Here is a 16,712-nt window from a genome sequence, read left to right on the forward strand (position 1 = left end):
TCCTCCCGGAGACACAGACATTGGTTGGCTCTGATTGGCCCATCTCGGGTCATTGCTTACCTCTGAACCAATCCCCACAGCTGAAGTGAGGAATATTATGATTGGCCAGGCTATTTACCCAGGCCCAGCCCAGGAGGTGAGGATTTAGGCCAGTGTGCACCTTACCGTTTGATGCGGGCTGCCAGCCGGAGAAGGTTCCTCAAAGGAATCTGCCGGAAGAAGGGGATCGAGATGCCAGACTGGCAAATATAAGAGATGTCCACCACATCCCATGAATCTCCAAGGGTCAAGGTTGCCACACATGGCCAGACCTGTTCTTAGGTTTGTCTGGTTGCTTCTAGTGGTGGTCAGTTTTTATTAAGTTGCCCATTTCTCACTGCACCTTGATTTGATTGGTCAAATTTCAGGTAGATTGTTGTAGGGTAAACTCCACAGCGTCTCTGTGTGTTTTTAAACTTATTTAACTTTATTGAGATTTTATTAGCTGTTGCTAAGAGTAAATTAGACCATGAAAAGCGATCTAACGATATTTGCCTTGTAGCTGTTTTGTTTTTAATGGTGCCATGACTTAATCCGTATGTCGAAACCAAGGTTACTGGGAGAAATAAGCAATGGGAATTCTTAGAGTATATATTTTTGATTGAAGTAGATTTTATGTATAAGCCAAGGAGAAAGAGTGCGGTATGGAGAAGTAGAAGTGGGATGATAGGATCATCATGAATAAATCATTTCCGGTTTGAACAGATTTCAGAAACTACGTTCTACCCTGGCAGATTTCTACTGGTGGAAGCCGTGCACAATTTTAGACAAAATATGGTACTCTCATCTGTTCTAGTTCTCTGTTCGACTTTGTTCTAGAGATTAGAAACATCCGTTAGAATGATTTTAGCCTAGGCATAAACTTGAGAACCTCCAATATCGAGGCTCTGGAATGAAACCCAGTAACAAACCCGGAATTTGAAAACTCCAGTTGTATTTCCAGAGGAGCCCAGGCATGTCTTTGTTTTCTACGTAAGAGGGTGAGAGCTTTGGTCATTCTGAGTGTATTCCAAGAAGCGTTTACGTTAGTGGTTCTGTTACAATCACGAGTATGTGAGGAACTTGACCAGTAATAGAATGCAACATTGCAACCCAGGGAAATACGTGCCAGCAGGTGGGCATGTTGGCCCAGCTGGAGACAGCTGGGATGCCTATCTTCCCTGCTTTCACCCAGTGGCCGGAGAGACCTCTCTGAAACATCAACGTAGGTCAGATTGTGGTGCTCTCTTCGTAAAGCTCTCCATTTTACATTTACAGTGTAAGGCAAGTATTACTTATCAGTAGGGAGAGTGGTGTCTCCACCACACGCTGCATTTGGAATAAACCCCCGGTTCTTCATGCCCTGGGGGATCCGAACTTGCTCCATCTCGGACTCCGTGTCTTAGCGTCTTCCGTTCCCCACTCCCTCGCTGACCTCCAGGGCAGCCAGCCTGCCCACCCTGGACCCCTCAGCCTGACCTGCCCTTTCCTGCCTACTTTTTTTTTTCATCATTCAAGTTTCAGCTCGGAGTCACCTCCTTAAAGAAGACTTCCCCAAGCCCACGAGCTAAGGTGGCCTTCCTTGGTCACTCCCTCTCTCATTACCCTATGTGCACCTTTCTTACCATTCTAATTGAAGCATTCTGGAACCCCTTCCCCCCGACATGTGCACACGCGTGTAAGCTCCAGGACAGCAGGGACACCACCTGTCTTATTTATTGTTTTATATCCCGTGAAATGAACACATGGGGATCATAGCATGGGATGGTCTCTCACTGTAGCCCTTTGCACCCCACAGTTCCTCACTAGTGCTTTGGTCCATTCTTCTAGACCTATATTGGGACTCTCCTTGTATCTGTGAATCCATACCAGGAGCTTGGAATCTACACTATGAGCCAGATGGAACTTTATCAAGGGGTCAATTTCTTTGAACTGCCACCACATGTGTAAGTAGTACATATGGGGGATCATCAGTAGTATTTTTCTCTCTTCCTCTTTTTTCCTTTTCCCTCTCTCCCTCTTTCCTATCCATCCATCCATTCACCCCATCCATCCATCCATCCATCCATCCATCCATATCTTTGATGCATCCTCATTAGGTTCTGTACCTCACTTAACCTCCTGCCTTCTTGATAAATGTCTTTCAACACAATAGAAAGCATCAGATCCTTGTCAAGTCTCAGTTTAAATATCCCGAGAGGTGGAATCTTTTGTAACTGTTAAGAGCTCTAAGAGCGCGGCTGGAGAGGGGTCTTTTCTGGGAAGAGGTTTGCTGTAGCGCCATCTACTGGTGTCTGAGTATCATGGCGGCAAAGGAGCCTCCCATTGGTAGGGCCCTGCAGATCCGTAGTTCAAGCAATTTCCTGTCTGATCTATATGTCACTATGGCGCTACTGAATTTCTCAGTTCTCCCTGGTTGACTTCTGGGCTAATGTGTGGGCTGTCTCTCCATTTTTCTTGAGGACTTACCTATTCACCTCCTATAAGGCCTTTATAAACCTTTCTGAATCACTACCACTAGGGGAATCCAAACTAGCCAGCTTTCAAACGCGGCCACGTGGGAAGCTTATACTCTCGGGAGACTTTCACGCTTTGGTTTCTGATCTTGAAGGTAAAACCCTTGTACCAGTTTCACCTCTTGTCCTATAGATATCACAGAGCTTTTAAGATATTTTTGCTTTCCTGTCTCGGTACTCTGACTACGCTACATCTTGAAGGAAAGAGGAAACTTGGGATCTCATTATAGCTATTAAGTGTTTAAAATATTTAGACAAGATGTTATTTCTACCTGCAGTTAATAGAATGTCTCTTGGGGATATATATAATTTAGTATCTGGCTTATTCTCATATGAAATGTTGATGGGGGCGCCTTGGCAGCTCAGTCGGTTGAGTATCTGACTCATGATTTTGGCTCAGGTCGCGATCTCACGTTCACGGGTTCAAGCCCCCATGTCAGGCTTTGCAATGACAGGCTGGAGCCTGCTTGGGATTCTCTCCCTCTCTCTCTGCCCCTCCCTTGCTCACTCGTGGGTGCACGCTCTCTCTCTCAAATAAACTTTTAAAAAATGTCCATTGTTGCTCAACTTGTTCATTTTAACTCTGTTATCTGAATTTCGATTTCTGGTACATTTTACCTCTGATCAGTCAATGGGTCCTGGTGAGCGTTTGATATCTGAGCTCACTGTCCTTGTACCACAGTCTGGATGTGGTTTCCCGGAGGCGGGGTTCTTGGTCCTTCTGCTGTGGTGGGCATTACACACAGCCCCTTCCCGCTCCTTCTCCAGCTACGCCATAGCTGACAACGCTTACCGCATGATGTGCTCTGAGCTAACTAACCACTTCATCCTCATTTCTGGAGAGAGCGGGGCAGGGAAAACGGAGGCCTCCAAGAAGATTCTCCAGTATTTTGCCGTGACCTGCCCAATGACCGAGTCACTACAAATAGCCCGTGACAGACTGCTGCTCTCCAATCCAGTGCTGGAGGTAAGTGATCTTTGAGGACCTGTTGAGGGGAGTTCTAGGGAGGTCAATTAAGTAAGAAGAATCTTCTGCCTGTGCAGGACAGTCAAAATGGGCAGATCACCGTCTGGGAGTTAAGCAGAAAGGTCTCAAGGGAAATATTGTGCTTAAGGGCATAACCTTGAAGTCCGGCAAGCATGGACGCTAATCCCAGGGCAGCCACGCCTCAGCAAGCTTTAGCAAACCACTGCATATCCCAGATTCTGTTTCCCTATCTGTGGAATGGGTCTACTCATAGTTCCCACCTCCTAGGAGTTTCTGAGGATAAAACCAGGTGAATGCATAAAAAGCACACAGCAGAATTAGTAAGCACTAAAGTCGTGCTCTCTTATTAATATCTTTCTTATTTAATTGAAATTATTTGGATTATTGCAATTCACTGACTTGCTGTTTGATTTTGAACAAGCAATTCTGTGTTTTTGTCGCCCTTCATGTTAAAGGTATTCGTGGTTGAAGGAATTTTCCCCATAGACCTATGGGCTGAACAATTACCTGTTTGATAGAAAAAAAGGTCTGGTAATGGGGGCCATGAACTCTGTCTTCTAGAACATCAGGGGCCTAGGGGCCTCTATAGCTCTCCCTAGTCAGTCCTAGATTGGATGCTAGAGAGATCTTTTTGTCCTTTCCTCTCACTCCATCCTCAGTATTTGGCATCAAATTCTCTGTACTTCGTGGTTCCTTCTTAGAAGATAAAGTATGGCTTTAATCCCTGGCTCCCCCTCCCTCCCCCATTTTCATAATCGTGGCGTCTGATGAGTTTGGTGAGCTTGAAAGACCAGGCATGACAGTTTGGTTCAGCCTGTCCCTGTCTCCCTCGCTTTGTATTGCAAGGCTTTTGGAAATGCCAAAACACTCCGGAATGACAACTCCAGCAGATTTGGAAAATACATGGACATCCAGTTTGACTATAAGGTACACTGAAGTTCCTATTACCGGTTCATGGGGACCCCTTAGCCTGCCAGTGACAGAAACTCGACCCGAGGTCCCTTAAGGGAGAAAGGGCTCTATCGGCTCAAATAATGAACAACTCCAGGATTAGTGCCGTTTTGGGAAATGCAAACAAAGACCGCAATGAGATACCATTGTATACTTTCTGGGTGAGCAAAAATTAAGAAGTCTGATCACACCAGCTATTGGTGAAGATGTGGATAATTAGGAACTTTTCCACATTGCCGGTGGGGCTCACACTGGTGCGACCCACTTGGAAAACAATATTATTATCTTGTGAAGTTGAAATCACATCATCTATGGTGGAGCCATTCCGCTCTTGGAGATTGGCAAGCCTGCCCCCAAGAGCCCTGCTCATGATGGTAAAAAGGTCTGGAAACAGTCAACACATCTGGAGAGGGCTGAGTGTCCATCGACAGGAGAATGGTTAAATGGTGGGATGTTCACCCAATGAACTGTCACGTAACAGCAAGAGCAAGTGAATGAAGCTACACGTAACATGGTCAAGTCTTAGGAAAGTCTGACGTGTCAGCCATTTCTTATAAAGCTTGAGAATAACCACATGGAAACGATGTACTGTGTGGGCGCGCATAATTATATGGCATGGGTTGGCAAATGTTTTTTGGATAGGGCCAGATAGTCAATATTTCAGACTCTGTGGACCATATGGTTTCCGTCACAACCGCTCAGCTCTGCTGCTGTGGCATGGAGGCAACCGGAGACAGTGTATGATGAGAATTGTTGTATGTTCACAGAATTTAAATGGGGCCAGTGCAAGTGGGAAGGGTCGACAGAGTTCTCAAGGACATAGAACTCCAGGGGACAAACTATCACTTAGACTGGAGGACAGTTGTTGCTTGAGGGTTGAGTGTAGTGATAACAGACTGGCTCAGGGTTTTCCAGAAGCCGGTACGTGGACTTCTGGTGAAGTGCGCCCAGACTTTGAAAAAAAAAAAAAATTGAATAGTTGTGTCTGTTTTTAAACTCCTTATTGAAATTCAACACATCTACTGAAAAGGAAGCAAGGCATGAGTCCAGTTTAATGAGTTTTTACCTATCTGCCTGTGACAACTGGCACTCAGATCAAGATGTAACAATTTCTAGCACCTAGAAGATTGTCCTACGCTTCTCTGACAGTATCTGCCCTCCCAACTGTTACCAACTGTTCTTCCCTCTATAATCAGATTAATTTTGTGGGTTCTTGGGCCTCATGTGTAGGAATTATATGTCCTCTTTTTCGTCTGGCTCCCTTTAATCAACACTCTCAGATTCATTAATGTCACTCCATGTGGCAGTTGGTCATTTTTTGCTTATGTGACCTCATCATGATTTTTCTGTTCTCCTATCGATGGACAGTTGGGTTTCCAGTTTGGGGCTGTTGCAGATAGCGCTCTGAACATCCTTGCAACATGTCTTTGAGTAGATATTTGCATCCACTTATGTTGGGCACATACCCAGAGGTGGCATTGTTGGGTTCTTACCAGGAATGTTATGATAATTAACGATGGGTCCAGTTACCAGCAGGGTTCTCTGCACCCTTAAAAGCATCTGGTATCATCAGTCCTTTCAGGTTTGAGACGTTCTGGTGGAGTAGACTGGTTTCCCAGTGTGATTTATGTTTGTATCTCCCTGATGATTAGTGAAGTCTTGATAACTGGCCAATTAAAAAGTTTGTGTTGAAGCCTTTTGCCCACTTTTAGTTAGGCTGTTTTTCTCATGTTGATTTGCAGGAGTTCTATATATGTTCTGGAACCCAAATCCCTTACTGGATATATTCTTAAAAACAAAACAGTGTGATACATAAAGATACGTAAACAGGCCAGTAGATGGGAGTGGAGTCCACCAAGGCGTCCACATGTGATATGATTGCCTGGCTTATGACCAAAGCACCACTGTGATCCAGTAGGGAAACGATTGCCTTTCCAATAAATGGTGCTGATCAATCTGAAATCCATGTGACTAAAAAGACCTTTGACCCTCTACCTCACTCCATACCCAAGAATTCAGTAGTGATCGACCGCAGTCCTAAATGCGACTGGTAAAATGACCACGCTTCTAGACAGAAGCATAGAAAATCTTTCTCATGACCTCAGGGTAGGCAAAAATATTTGTAAACAGAGCCCAGAAAACACTAAGCATAGAAGAAGAAACATTTGAATTCAGAATTTCTGTTCCTCAGAAGACACCAGTAAGAAGGCGGCTCAGTTCTCGTCATTGGGCATTTTTTGTTCTGTCCTGAAGGGCATTCCCGTAGGTGGGCATATCATCAGTTACCTGATAGAAAAGTCTCGAGTCGTCTATCAAAACCAGGGCGAGAGGAACTTCCACATCTTCTACCAGCTGCTGGAGGGAGGCGAAGAGGAACTCCTTGCTTACCTTGGACTTGAGCGGGACCCCCAGCTGTATAAATACCTCTCACAGGTCAGAAGGACCAGTACCTGGCTTGGGGGGGCGCCCTTTGGGTGGCAGGGGTGAAGGGCATTACTGGGGGCTTCTATGAGATGGCCAAGAACTTTCTCATTACCATTCTGGAGATATCCTATGGACTGGTTTCTTGCCACTTATCATAACCCCTTTGTCTATGCCTGACAGATCATCTGGTAAAGTAACCAGTCTCTAGGTGGGTGGTTCTCAGCCCTGGCTGAAATTAGAATCACCCGAGGGGATTTGTCAACACACACACACACACACACACACACACACACACACACACACTCTAAAGATTCCAGTCTAATTGGTCTGAGATGGGACCTGGACATCAAGGCTGTGTTAAACACTCCCGTGATTCTGGATAATTAAGTGAATCCCCGGTGATTCCAATACACAGCAGAAGTGAGAACTACCGGTCTGGGTGTGATAGTAACTCGCTGCCCGTCCGTGTCCACAACTTGTGCTGCTCCCTTCTGCTTCCCAGAACTAGTTTGGAAAAGACTCCCCACTTTGCCTCCCAGTCTGAGGGTTGTTAATTGCAAAATGAATGGACTTCCTTACAGAGAGAGTTTGGGCCATTCCCGTAAGCAACCCTGGGACCCAGTGTTGAAAGATGGACTTGGAGAATTTGACTCCCACCATTAGTTTTTCTGCAGCCAGGACCAGGGTTCTAGAAGGTCCCGATTGTATAGGATCTATCACTATTTGATGTCACTGGCACCTTTTATGCCCCAAGATTTTCGGATTTTTCTCTTCTTTGCTGGGTCTGGCTTTGAATGGAGGCCACTTGGCAGAGTGCACGTGGGGCCATCATTTGAGAAAGAGAACGAGGTCTTAGGAAGTGAATCTTGTAAAAGAAAGACCAGCATTTCATAGTCCTGGTGAAAGAGTAGACATGACCGAAATGCATCTTGAAAAATGAGGCTAAATGATGAAAATAAAAGAATCCCAATCTCCTTTTGCAGATTTCGTACTAATTGTGAGAATGAAGAGTAATTCGGATGTGATATATATATATATATATATATATATAAAATTTTTTTTTTTTTTTTTGAGAACCGAATTCTCCCCATAAAGCTGTATGGTAGCCTCACATTTGGCTTCTCACGGCATGAACAGAGAGGGTCAATTTATAAAAATATTTTAGAGCTTGAATCCTTTTCCCAAGGGCTTCTCCTAACCCTTTGATAATTCAAATCATTCCCTTTTGGAATGTAGCTTGTCTTTTATCTTTGCAGATTTTTTTTTTTTTCTGGCCAGATCTTCAGACCATTCGCCAGTATTATTTTGTTCAATTTTGTGTTGCCCGGTAACTTGGACAAACGTAGTGGCTTTACTCGCAGTATATCCACGCTGCTTCCAAACCTCTAGGTGCCCTGGAAGGATTGACTTAAGCTGGCCCCGCCCTTGGTGGGGCAGGAGCAGATGCCATTGGTCGAACCGGGAGGGATATTTGGGAGGTTGCAGATTTAACACTGGCCAGTTCACGGGTGGATCTTTTCATGACCCAGCACCTCCGGTTTCCCCAGGCAACAAGGAAATCTGTTTAACATGACGAATCTTCAGATAGCCAGGAATCTAGGAACACCTTGTCCTACAAAAGCAAAAGAGACAAACAAACATAAACAAAACAGACTTCATCCAGAATGTCTTCCCTTTAAATTGTGACATTCGGTGGTGTGTGTCTTCTTTAGAAGACAACTTCTAGAGTCAGTGGGAAGTCTCATCACCTCTCTGCTGGTGATTGTATCCGTATCACCTTCATTTCTCTAAATGCCAAACTCTTCTTGAGTGTCTCCTACCTCATCCCTCATCCCTCATCCCTCACGGCAGTTTCTGCTGGAGGTTGTGATTGCGTCGAGATTGTTATCTGAATTTCAGGGCTTGTCCTCTCCCTGCATTTTTTAGCAGGTGTTTACTGAGACAAACATCTTCAGTTTACTTGACAAATAAGACAAGGAAAACAATTAAAAAAAAAATACTTGAAGAGATATACCACTAATGTACACCTTTGAAAGTTTTCCCAGGGCAGAGATTCCAAATAAATTTGAAAAGGGCAACAGCTGGCAAATCATGCTGTGCTAGACGATGAGATAAAACCTGGCTTTTTATAATCAGAACATTCTAGAACTAGCTCTTGCGTGTTTGGAGAGAAAACCACTTTGATTCAAGAATAGGTGTGGGCGTGCCTAACTGTCCTTGTGGAAATGACGCGAAGCAACCCGATTCTGTGTTAACAGGGTCATTGTGCCAAAGAGTCGTCTATTAATGACAAGAACGACTGGAAAACTGTTTCCAGTGCCTTTTCTGTCATCGATTTTACTGAAGATGACCTCGAGGTATGAGCCCTGTGGTCACAACTGCCAGTATGGTCTGGGATTGATGAAACAATCCTGGTATCTTGGTGATCGCCCAGTAGGGTTGCCAGGCTCAGCAAATGAAAATACAGGATGCTTAGTTACATGTGAATTTCAGATAAGCTTGTCCCAATGAGATAAACTTCTACAAAAAACTTAGTCCTTGCTTATCTGGGATTAAAATGTTACCTGGGCATTCTGCATTTCATCAGACCTAAGATTTCCCAATGCGGTGAGCAAGGAGGAGATTTTGTTTCTTCTTCCTCTCACATCCAATGTCAAATATATTCTTAATAATTTTTTTTTTAATATTTTTAACGTTTTATTTATTTTTGAGACAGAGAGACAGAGCATGAACGGGGGAGGGGCAGAGAGAGAGGGAGACACAGAATCAGAAGCAGGCTCCAGGCTCCGAGCCATCAGCCCAGAGCCCGACGTGGGGCTCCAACTCACGGACCGCGAGATCGTGACCTGAGCCGAAGTCGGACGCTTAACCGACTGAGCCACCCAGGCGCCCCTTAATAATTTTTATTTATTTTTGAGAGACGGGGGTGGGGGGGTGGGGGATGGACAGAGGATCCGAAGCAGGATCTGTGCTGACAGTGGATAGCCCAGCTCAAACTCTGAACTGTGAGATCATGACCTGAGCCGAAGTCAGACGCTCAACCACTTAAGCCACCCAGGTGCCCCCAAATCAAATCTCAGATATTTACATGCTCCGGATCTACAGGATTACTGTTTATTTACACTTCTATTTTTGAACAAACTGGAGAAGATTGTAGGATATATGAACATTCTGTTTTTACATCTTTTTCTGTTTTTCTTTTTGATGGTTAAAATTCTTGCTCTTTCAAGGACTAGAATTATACTTTAACATATATTTAGGGGCACCTGGGTGGCTCAGTCGGTTGAGCCTCCGACTTTGGCTCAGGTCGTGATCTCACAGTTCGTGGGTTCAAGCCCCACATGGGGCTCACTGCTGTCGGCCCGGAGCCGGCTTTGGATCTGCTGTCTCCCTCTCTCTCTGCCCCTCGCCTGGTTGCACCCTCTCAAAAATAAATAATACGTTAAAAAATAAAATATTATGCATTGATATAATATATACCTATATGTATCTGGGATCATGCTATTTGCATATGAAATGGTCTGTTGGTGGGAAAGGGATGGGGAGGATCCAGAAATAGAAGTGTCCTGTGCTGGAGATGGAAGGAGGAATCTTCCCCCATCCTCTGCTGAGGTTCTTTTATCCTCCTTCCCTTAACATCTGAGGTGGGTAAGAAACTGATTCCTGGGGTGGGGGAAACTTGGCTCCGTGAGCTCGGGCTGGAATTAGGAAGGAGCGGTTTTCCTTGGCTGTCTCCCGTGATGACGTTCATCAGTTGGGCGGCCGCCCTTATCTCCCTGTTCTCCTCACCCTTTCCCACATTCCTAGAATCTCTTTGGAATTCTTGCCAGCGTCCTACACCTGGGGAACGTTTGTTTTGAAGAGAACCACCAAGGCTGTGCCACGATCCCAGACACCCACGAGATCAAATGGATCGCCAAGGTGACGTTCGGCTTCTGAAAAGCACGGGGAGGGCCCGGCCCTTTCGGAGGCGGAGGGCAGGAGAGGGGAGCTGAAGGCAGCTGGAGGCCCAGGTCCCACGCGGCCAACACCGTGGCCTTCCGGCTGATACTGGCTAGGAGATTTAAAGAGCGAGGGGGGCAGGTGAGGGAGTGGGTAAAAGCCAGCTGAGTGTAAAATCAGGATGTGGTCTCTCTCGCATTTCGGTGGGATTATCCGTCAGGGTGTATAATCCTGGGCCTGGAAATGGCACCAATTCCTTGCAAATTGGCAAAAAGCAAATCCGATCGCTGAATGGCATTTTGGTTTCCATGTTTTCAGCTCCTGGGGGTCCACCCATCCATCCTTCTGGAAGCTCTCACCCATAGAAAGATTGAAGCCAAAACTGAAGAGGTAAAAATGACACTAGATGGAAATGTGCCTGCCCTCCCCGCTCTTGCCTGCCTCATGGAAGAGCAGGACGATGGTCCTAGAGGAGGCCGGGGTCCCGCCTTCCAGCTCCTGTAGGAGACTCCTGCCTCACCCTCCCCGTCCCCACCATTGCACCATCACTAGCTTTCCATGCCTCCCCTCTTGCCATGCCTTTCCCCCATGAGGTCTTTGCACATGCCGTTCCCTCTACTGGAACACTGTTCCCTGTGCTTCTCTAATTAATGCCTTCTCATCCTTCAGTTCCTGGGGTCACACCCTCAAAGAGTCTCCCTGACCATCCCACCCCTATCCTTATGCACCATCGGTATCTCCTCATACTGCTCTCAGCTTGCAACATGACGGCGTGTGGGGCGTGAATGTCCCGTCCCCCAACTGTGAACCCACAGAATTTGTCTCAGTCATGGCTGTACCTCAGCAGCTCCATGCGGTGCCCAACACGTCGTAAGCACTCAAGAAATAGCTACTGCCTGAACGTGTACAGGTGGGGGCGGTGTCTTCCCCCAGCACATATCCCTCGCTGGCTGCTATTAAAGGCTAATTTGGAAACTCGGGAGGAAGTGGGCTTTTTTTTTTTTTTTTTTTTTTTAAGCGAGAGAAAGAAAGTTGCAGAGAAAGAGGGAGACGGAGAACCCCAAGCAGGTTCCATGTTCAGTGCAGAGCTCGACATGGGGCTCAATCTCACCACCATGAGACCATGACCTGAACTGGAACCAAGCCCCGGAACGCTTAACCAACTGAGCCACCCAGGTGCCCCCATGGGTTTTTTGTTGTTTTTTTTTTAACTTCTGTAATGATGCACCTGTTGTTGTCCTCAGGTAATATGCCCACTGACTCTGGAACTCTCTGTCTACGCTAGAGATGCAATGGCAAAGTCCATTTATGGACGAACATTTACTTGGCTAGTCAACAAAATCAATTCCTCCTTAGTGAACAAGGTTAGTCCAAACACGTTTGACTGACTCACTCTCGCTAATGTGGTAATGTTTTATAACCGACCTCGTCACTCTGAAGAATTTGTGAACATTGACCGTTGGCCCCTGGTGCCCAGGGACGATATCGTTCCGCATCTCCATTCCCGGCACACAGTAGGCTCACAAAAAAATGCCCGCTGAATGATTTTTGGAGTGTGTCCCGAAGTGTGGGATGCACAGTATTTGAAGTACGCCAGATGGCCTTCGGTGTCCACGGAATTTAGCTTTAACGGTGAGCATCTTTTAATGTGTATAAGAAAAAATATGTATAACAGGTCCTTCAGATTCACCCTGGGAGTTTCCTCCAAGCTAGAAATAAGGAAATGATCCTGAGGCACAGAGTATGTAGATGTAAAATTCAAGGAGATAGTATGTAAAGGACAGATTTGGAAGGCATCAGCTCAGGACACCATACGGAATGCTAAATTGTGGCCCTTTCGAAAAAAATAGGCATGTTCTCTTTAAATATCCATCTTTGGGGCGCCTGGGTGGCTCAGTCCGTTGGGCGTCCGACTTCAACTCAGGTCACGATCTCGCCGTCCGTGAGTTCGAGCCCCACGTCAGGCTCTGAGCTGATGGCTCGGAGCCTGGAGCCTGCTTCGGATTCTGTGTCTCCCTCTCTCTCTGCCCCTCCCCCATTCGTGCTCTGTCTCTCTCTGTCTCAAAAATAAATAAACATTTTAAAAAAATAAAAATAAATATCTATCTTTGCACCTGGTCCTCTCTTTTTTTTTTTAAATTTTTTTAATGTTTATTTTTGAGAGAGAGAGACAGAGCATGAGTGCGGGAGAGGCAGAGAGAGAGAGGACACAGAATGGGAAGCAGGCTCCAGGCTTGGAGCCGTCCACACGGAGCCCGACGTGGGGCTCGAACTCGTGAACTGTGAGATCATGACCTGAGCCGAAGTCAAATGCTTAACTGACTGAGCCACCCAAGTGTCCCCATCCTCTGTTTTAAAATGACATTTGTATCACCTGTCCTCTCTCCTGGATAGACATCTCCTTTGCTGCTGTCTATAGAGGTCTATTGCTTTCTTTGGGATTGATGTGGGCTTGGGAGGCTGAGAAGGGCTGAAGGAAGGGAGTGAACCAGAAGGGGAAGGTCTCACTTCTCGGGTGGTGGCTGTGGAAGCTTCAGTGGGATCCCGGCGGGCTGCCGGCCAGAGGAGCAGGCTGGGAAATTTGTTTCCACCCTATAATTTCTCTGTGAGCCAATGTTGGAGACAGAGAAGGTGTGAGTTTTATAACCAAGTCCCAGCTTTGGGGGCAGCTACCGGGTTTTAAGAGTCATTAAGAAAAAGACCTAACAATGAACAGTGTGTGTTACTTTGACTAGGATTTCACCAAGAAGACTGTGATTGGATTGCTGGATATCTATGGGTTTGAGGTCTTCGACAAGAATGGGTAAGTTTGTCATTACCTCCTGGTCCTCTGTCCGTCTGGTTTGAGGCATCTCTAATGTTGCTGGAACTGGGTTTCCCATCTTTAGAAATTCTCGGGATTTCCATAGCCGCTAACTCATAGACTGTTCCAGAATTGGAATGACCATTAAAAAAGGCAAACGTCTGGGGCGCCTGGGTGGCTCAGTCGGTTGAGCGTCCGACTTCGGCCCGGGTCACGATCTCGCGGTCCGTGTGTTCGAGCCCCGCGTCGGGCTCTGGGCTGATGGCTCAGAGCCTGGAGCCTCTTCCGATTCTGTGTCTCCCTCTCTCTCTGCCCCTCCCCCGTTCATGCTCTGTCTCTCTCTGTCTCAAAAATAAATAAACGTTAAAAAAAAAAAAAAAAGGCAAACGTCTTGGGGCACCTCGGTGGCTCAGTAGGTCAAGTGTTCGACTTGGGCTCAGGTCACGATCTCATAGTTTGTGAGTTAGAGCCCCACGTTGGGGTCTGTGCAGACAGCTCGGAGCCTGGAGCCTGCTTTGGATTCTGTGTCTCATTCTTTCTCTGTCCCTCCCCCACTTATGCTCTATCTCTCTCCGTCTCTCAAAAATAAATAAATGTAAAAAAAAAATGCAAACATCTTTTAACTTGATTCTTGGGATCTATTTAGTAAATTGTATAATTAATAAGGACTTTGCTTTTTCTGTATTAAAAAGCATCTTTAAAAAAAGAAGTAAATACAGGGGTGCCTGGGTGGCTCAGTCAGTGAAGCGTTGACTATTGATTTCGGCTCAGGTCATGATCTCACAATTTCGTGAGTTTGAGCCCCGCATCAGGCTCCGTGCTGACAGTGCAGAGCCTGCTTGGGATTCTCTCTCTCCCTCTCTCTCTGCTCCTCCCCCACTTCCGCACTCTCTCTCTCAAAATAAGCGTTAAAAAAAAATAAAAATAAACAAATACAGTTTTTTAATTGGTCTACTCGCGTAGCTTTAGCTCTTTAAATTTTTGGCCTCTCTAGTTTCGAACAGTTCTGCATCAATTACTGCAATGAGAAACTCCAACAACTGTTAATTGAGAGAACCCTTAAGGCGGAACAGGCAGAATATGAAATGGAAGGTATAGAGGTAAACGTCTTAATGTTTTCTTCTCACTTGATTTCTTAATCTAGCGAAAGAGATTTGCTTGAGAAGTGATATTTCCCTGGAGATTTTGGCCTCCCTAGTACTAAGAATTATTTTTTTCTCTCCTGCTCTGCTTATTTTCTGGGAAATTACTTTGACATTCGGGTAGTTTCTTTTCTTTCTTTCTTTTTTTTTTTTTTTTAATGTTAGAGATAAAAAAAATCAGACTTTGGAAAAATAACGTTGGAAAATCATTTTATTTTTATTTATTTATTTTTTTAAACAAGTTTTTAATTTTTTTTTTTTTAATGTTTATTTATTTTTGAGACAGGGAGACAGAGCATGAACGGGGGAGGGGCAGAGAGAGAGGGAGACACAGAATCGGAAACAGGCTCCAGGCTCCGAGCCATCAGCCCAGAGCCTGACGCGGGGCTCGAACTCACGGACCGCGAGATCGTGACCTGGCTGAAGTCAGACGCTTAACCGACTGCGCCACCCAGGCGCCCCTGGAAAATCATTTTAAAAAGAGATCTATTTTATGTTCACCTAAATCCCCCTCGGAGAATTCTTTTCTCTTTGTCATTTCAGTGGGAGCCCATTCAGTATTTCAACAACAAGATCATCTGTGATTTGGTGGACGAGAGACACAAAGGGATCATTTCCATTCTGGTGAGAAAATTAACGTTGACTTAGAGTCCATTCATACGGTGTCGCCAACACGCGGAAGTCTTCCCCCAGGCTTGAAAAGGGTTGCTTAGCACAAGCAGAAAGCCAGAAAACATAAAGGAAGGTTTTACAAAGAATGTGCGCTGATCCAGAGTTGAGACTCCTTGGGATGCACCCATGGCTTTATCTTGACCTGTTGGAACTTCTGAGAACATCCATGCCCAATTGTTCCAGTTCAAACATCGCTTTTTTCAACATGTTTATTTATTTTTGAGAGAAACAGAGTGGGAGCGAGGGAGGGGCAGGGAGAGAGGGAGACACAGAACCTGAAGCAGGCTTCAGGCTCCCAGCCATCACCCCGACGCAGGCTCGAACCCATAACCCACGAACCGTGATATCGTGACCTGAGCCAAAGTCGGATGCTTAACCGACTGAGCCACCCAAGACGCCCCCAGACATCACTTTTTAAAATCTAAAGCCAATGAGAAAGTATTTCTTTGCCTTTTCATTTGGGATCTTCTCCCTTATAACGAAAATAATTGGTCTCCTCTCTCCTGCCTGCCGCCCGCCCCCACCTAACTGTCGGGTGAACAAGATTCTAAAGCACAGCAGTGACTACAGATGGTGCCTGTCGTTGCCAGGAACATGGGCACCCCCTGGATTCAGATGCCCGCCCCATTGCTTGCTAGCTATGTAACCTTGGGTGGGTGTCTTACCCTCTCTGAGCTCCCATCTCCTTGTCTTAAATGGACGCAGTGATAGCAGCACTTATCTCGAGGAATTGTAAGGACAGGCTGAGATTGTACATGCACAGGGCTTAGAATTATGCCGGTGTGTGGTAAGCATTCAGACTCTCTTCGTTCAACAAATGCTTACCGAATGCTTCCTTGGTGCCATGACTGTGCCCTGTGCTGTGGGACACGAGCAGTGGACAAAACAGATCAAAACCACTACATTCATGAAGCTTTAAATTCTAGCGCGGAGAGACTGACAACAGACAGTTTCGTGGGCAACATAAGTAGGTTTTACAATGAAAAAAGCTCAAAAGATGAGATGCGCTGGGAAGGATGACTCAATTTCAGGCGAGGTGGTCTGGGAAGGGCCGTGTGGACATCCGGGGAGGCAAGTTCCGGGAGGCACAGGCTGACATAAGCTCTTCTCGGGGCTCTCAATGCTCATATTGATGGCTAGACTAGCATAGACATGTCACTTCGAAAGGGTTGTCTCACTCACCTGAAGCCCGGTGTTCTCTTGTCATTTTAACAAAAGCTGCAGGGTTGATTTTAAAGATGGTCACTCGCATGTTG

General features: G+C 45.9%; 1 protein-coding gene across 3 annotated transcripts in view; it reads left to right on the forward strand.

Annotated features, from left to right (window-relative positions):
* Window positions 1-16,712, forward strand: part of MYO1H (myosin IH) — a 114,932-nt gene that overhangs the window by 69,162 nt on the left and 29,058 nt on the right. For all 3 annotated transcript variants that reach the window (XM_042911150.1, XM_042911152.1, XM_042911151.1), the window contains exons 3-13: window positions 1,849-1,964; window positions 3,303-3,501; window positions 4,369-4,449; window positions 6,727-6,906; window positions 9,156-9,254; window positions 10,705-10,818; window positions 11,158-11,229; window positions 12,084-12,203; window positions 13,575-13,642; window positions 14,637-14,742; window positions 15,328-15,408. In XM_042911150.1, the coding sequence (XP_042767084.1) occupies window positions 1,849-1,964; window positions 3,303-3,501; window positions 4,369-4,449; window positions 6,727-6,906; window positions 9,156-9,254; window positions 10,705-10,818; window positions 11,158-11,229; window positions 12,084-12,203; window positions 13,575-13,642; window positions 14,637-14,742; window positions 15,328-15,408 (1,236 nt within the window). The remainder of the gene's footprint in view (window positions 1-1,848; window positions 1,965-3,302; window positions 3,502-4,368; window positions 4,450-6,726; window positions 6,907-9,155; window positions 9,255-10,704; window positions 10,819-11,157; window positions 11,230-12,083; window positions 12,204-13,574; window positions 13,643-14,636; window positions 14,743-15,327; window positions 15,409-16,712) is intronic.

The sequence above is a fragment of the Panthera leo genome, chromosome D3 (assembly GCF_018350215.1).
Source record: "Panthera leo isolate Ple1 chromosome D3, P.leo_Ple1_pat1.1, whole genome shotgun sequence".
NCBI lineage: Eukaryota > Metazoa > Chordata > Mammalia > Carnivora > Felidae > Panthera > Panthera leo.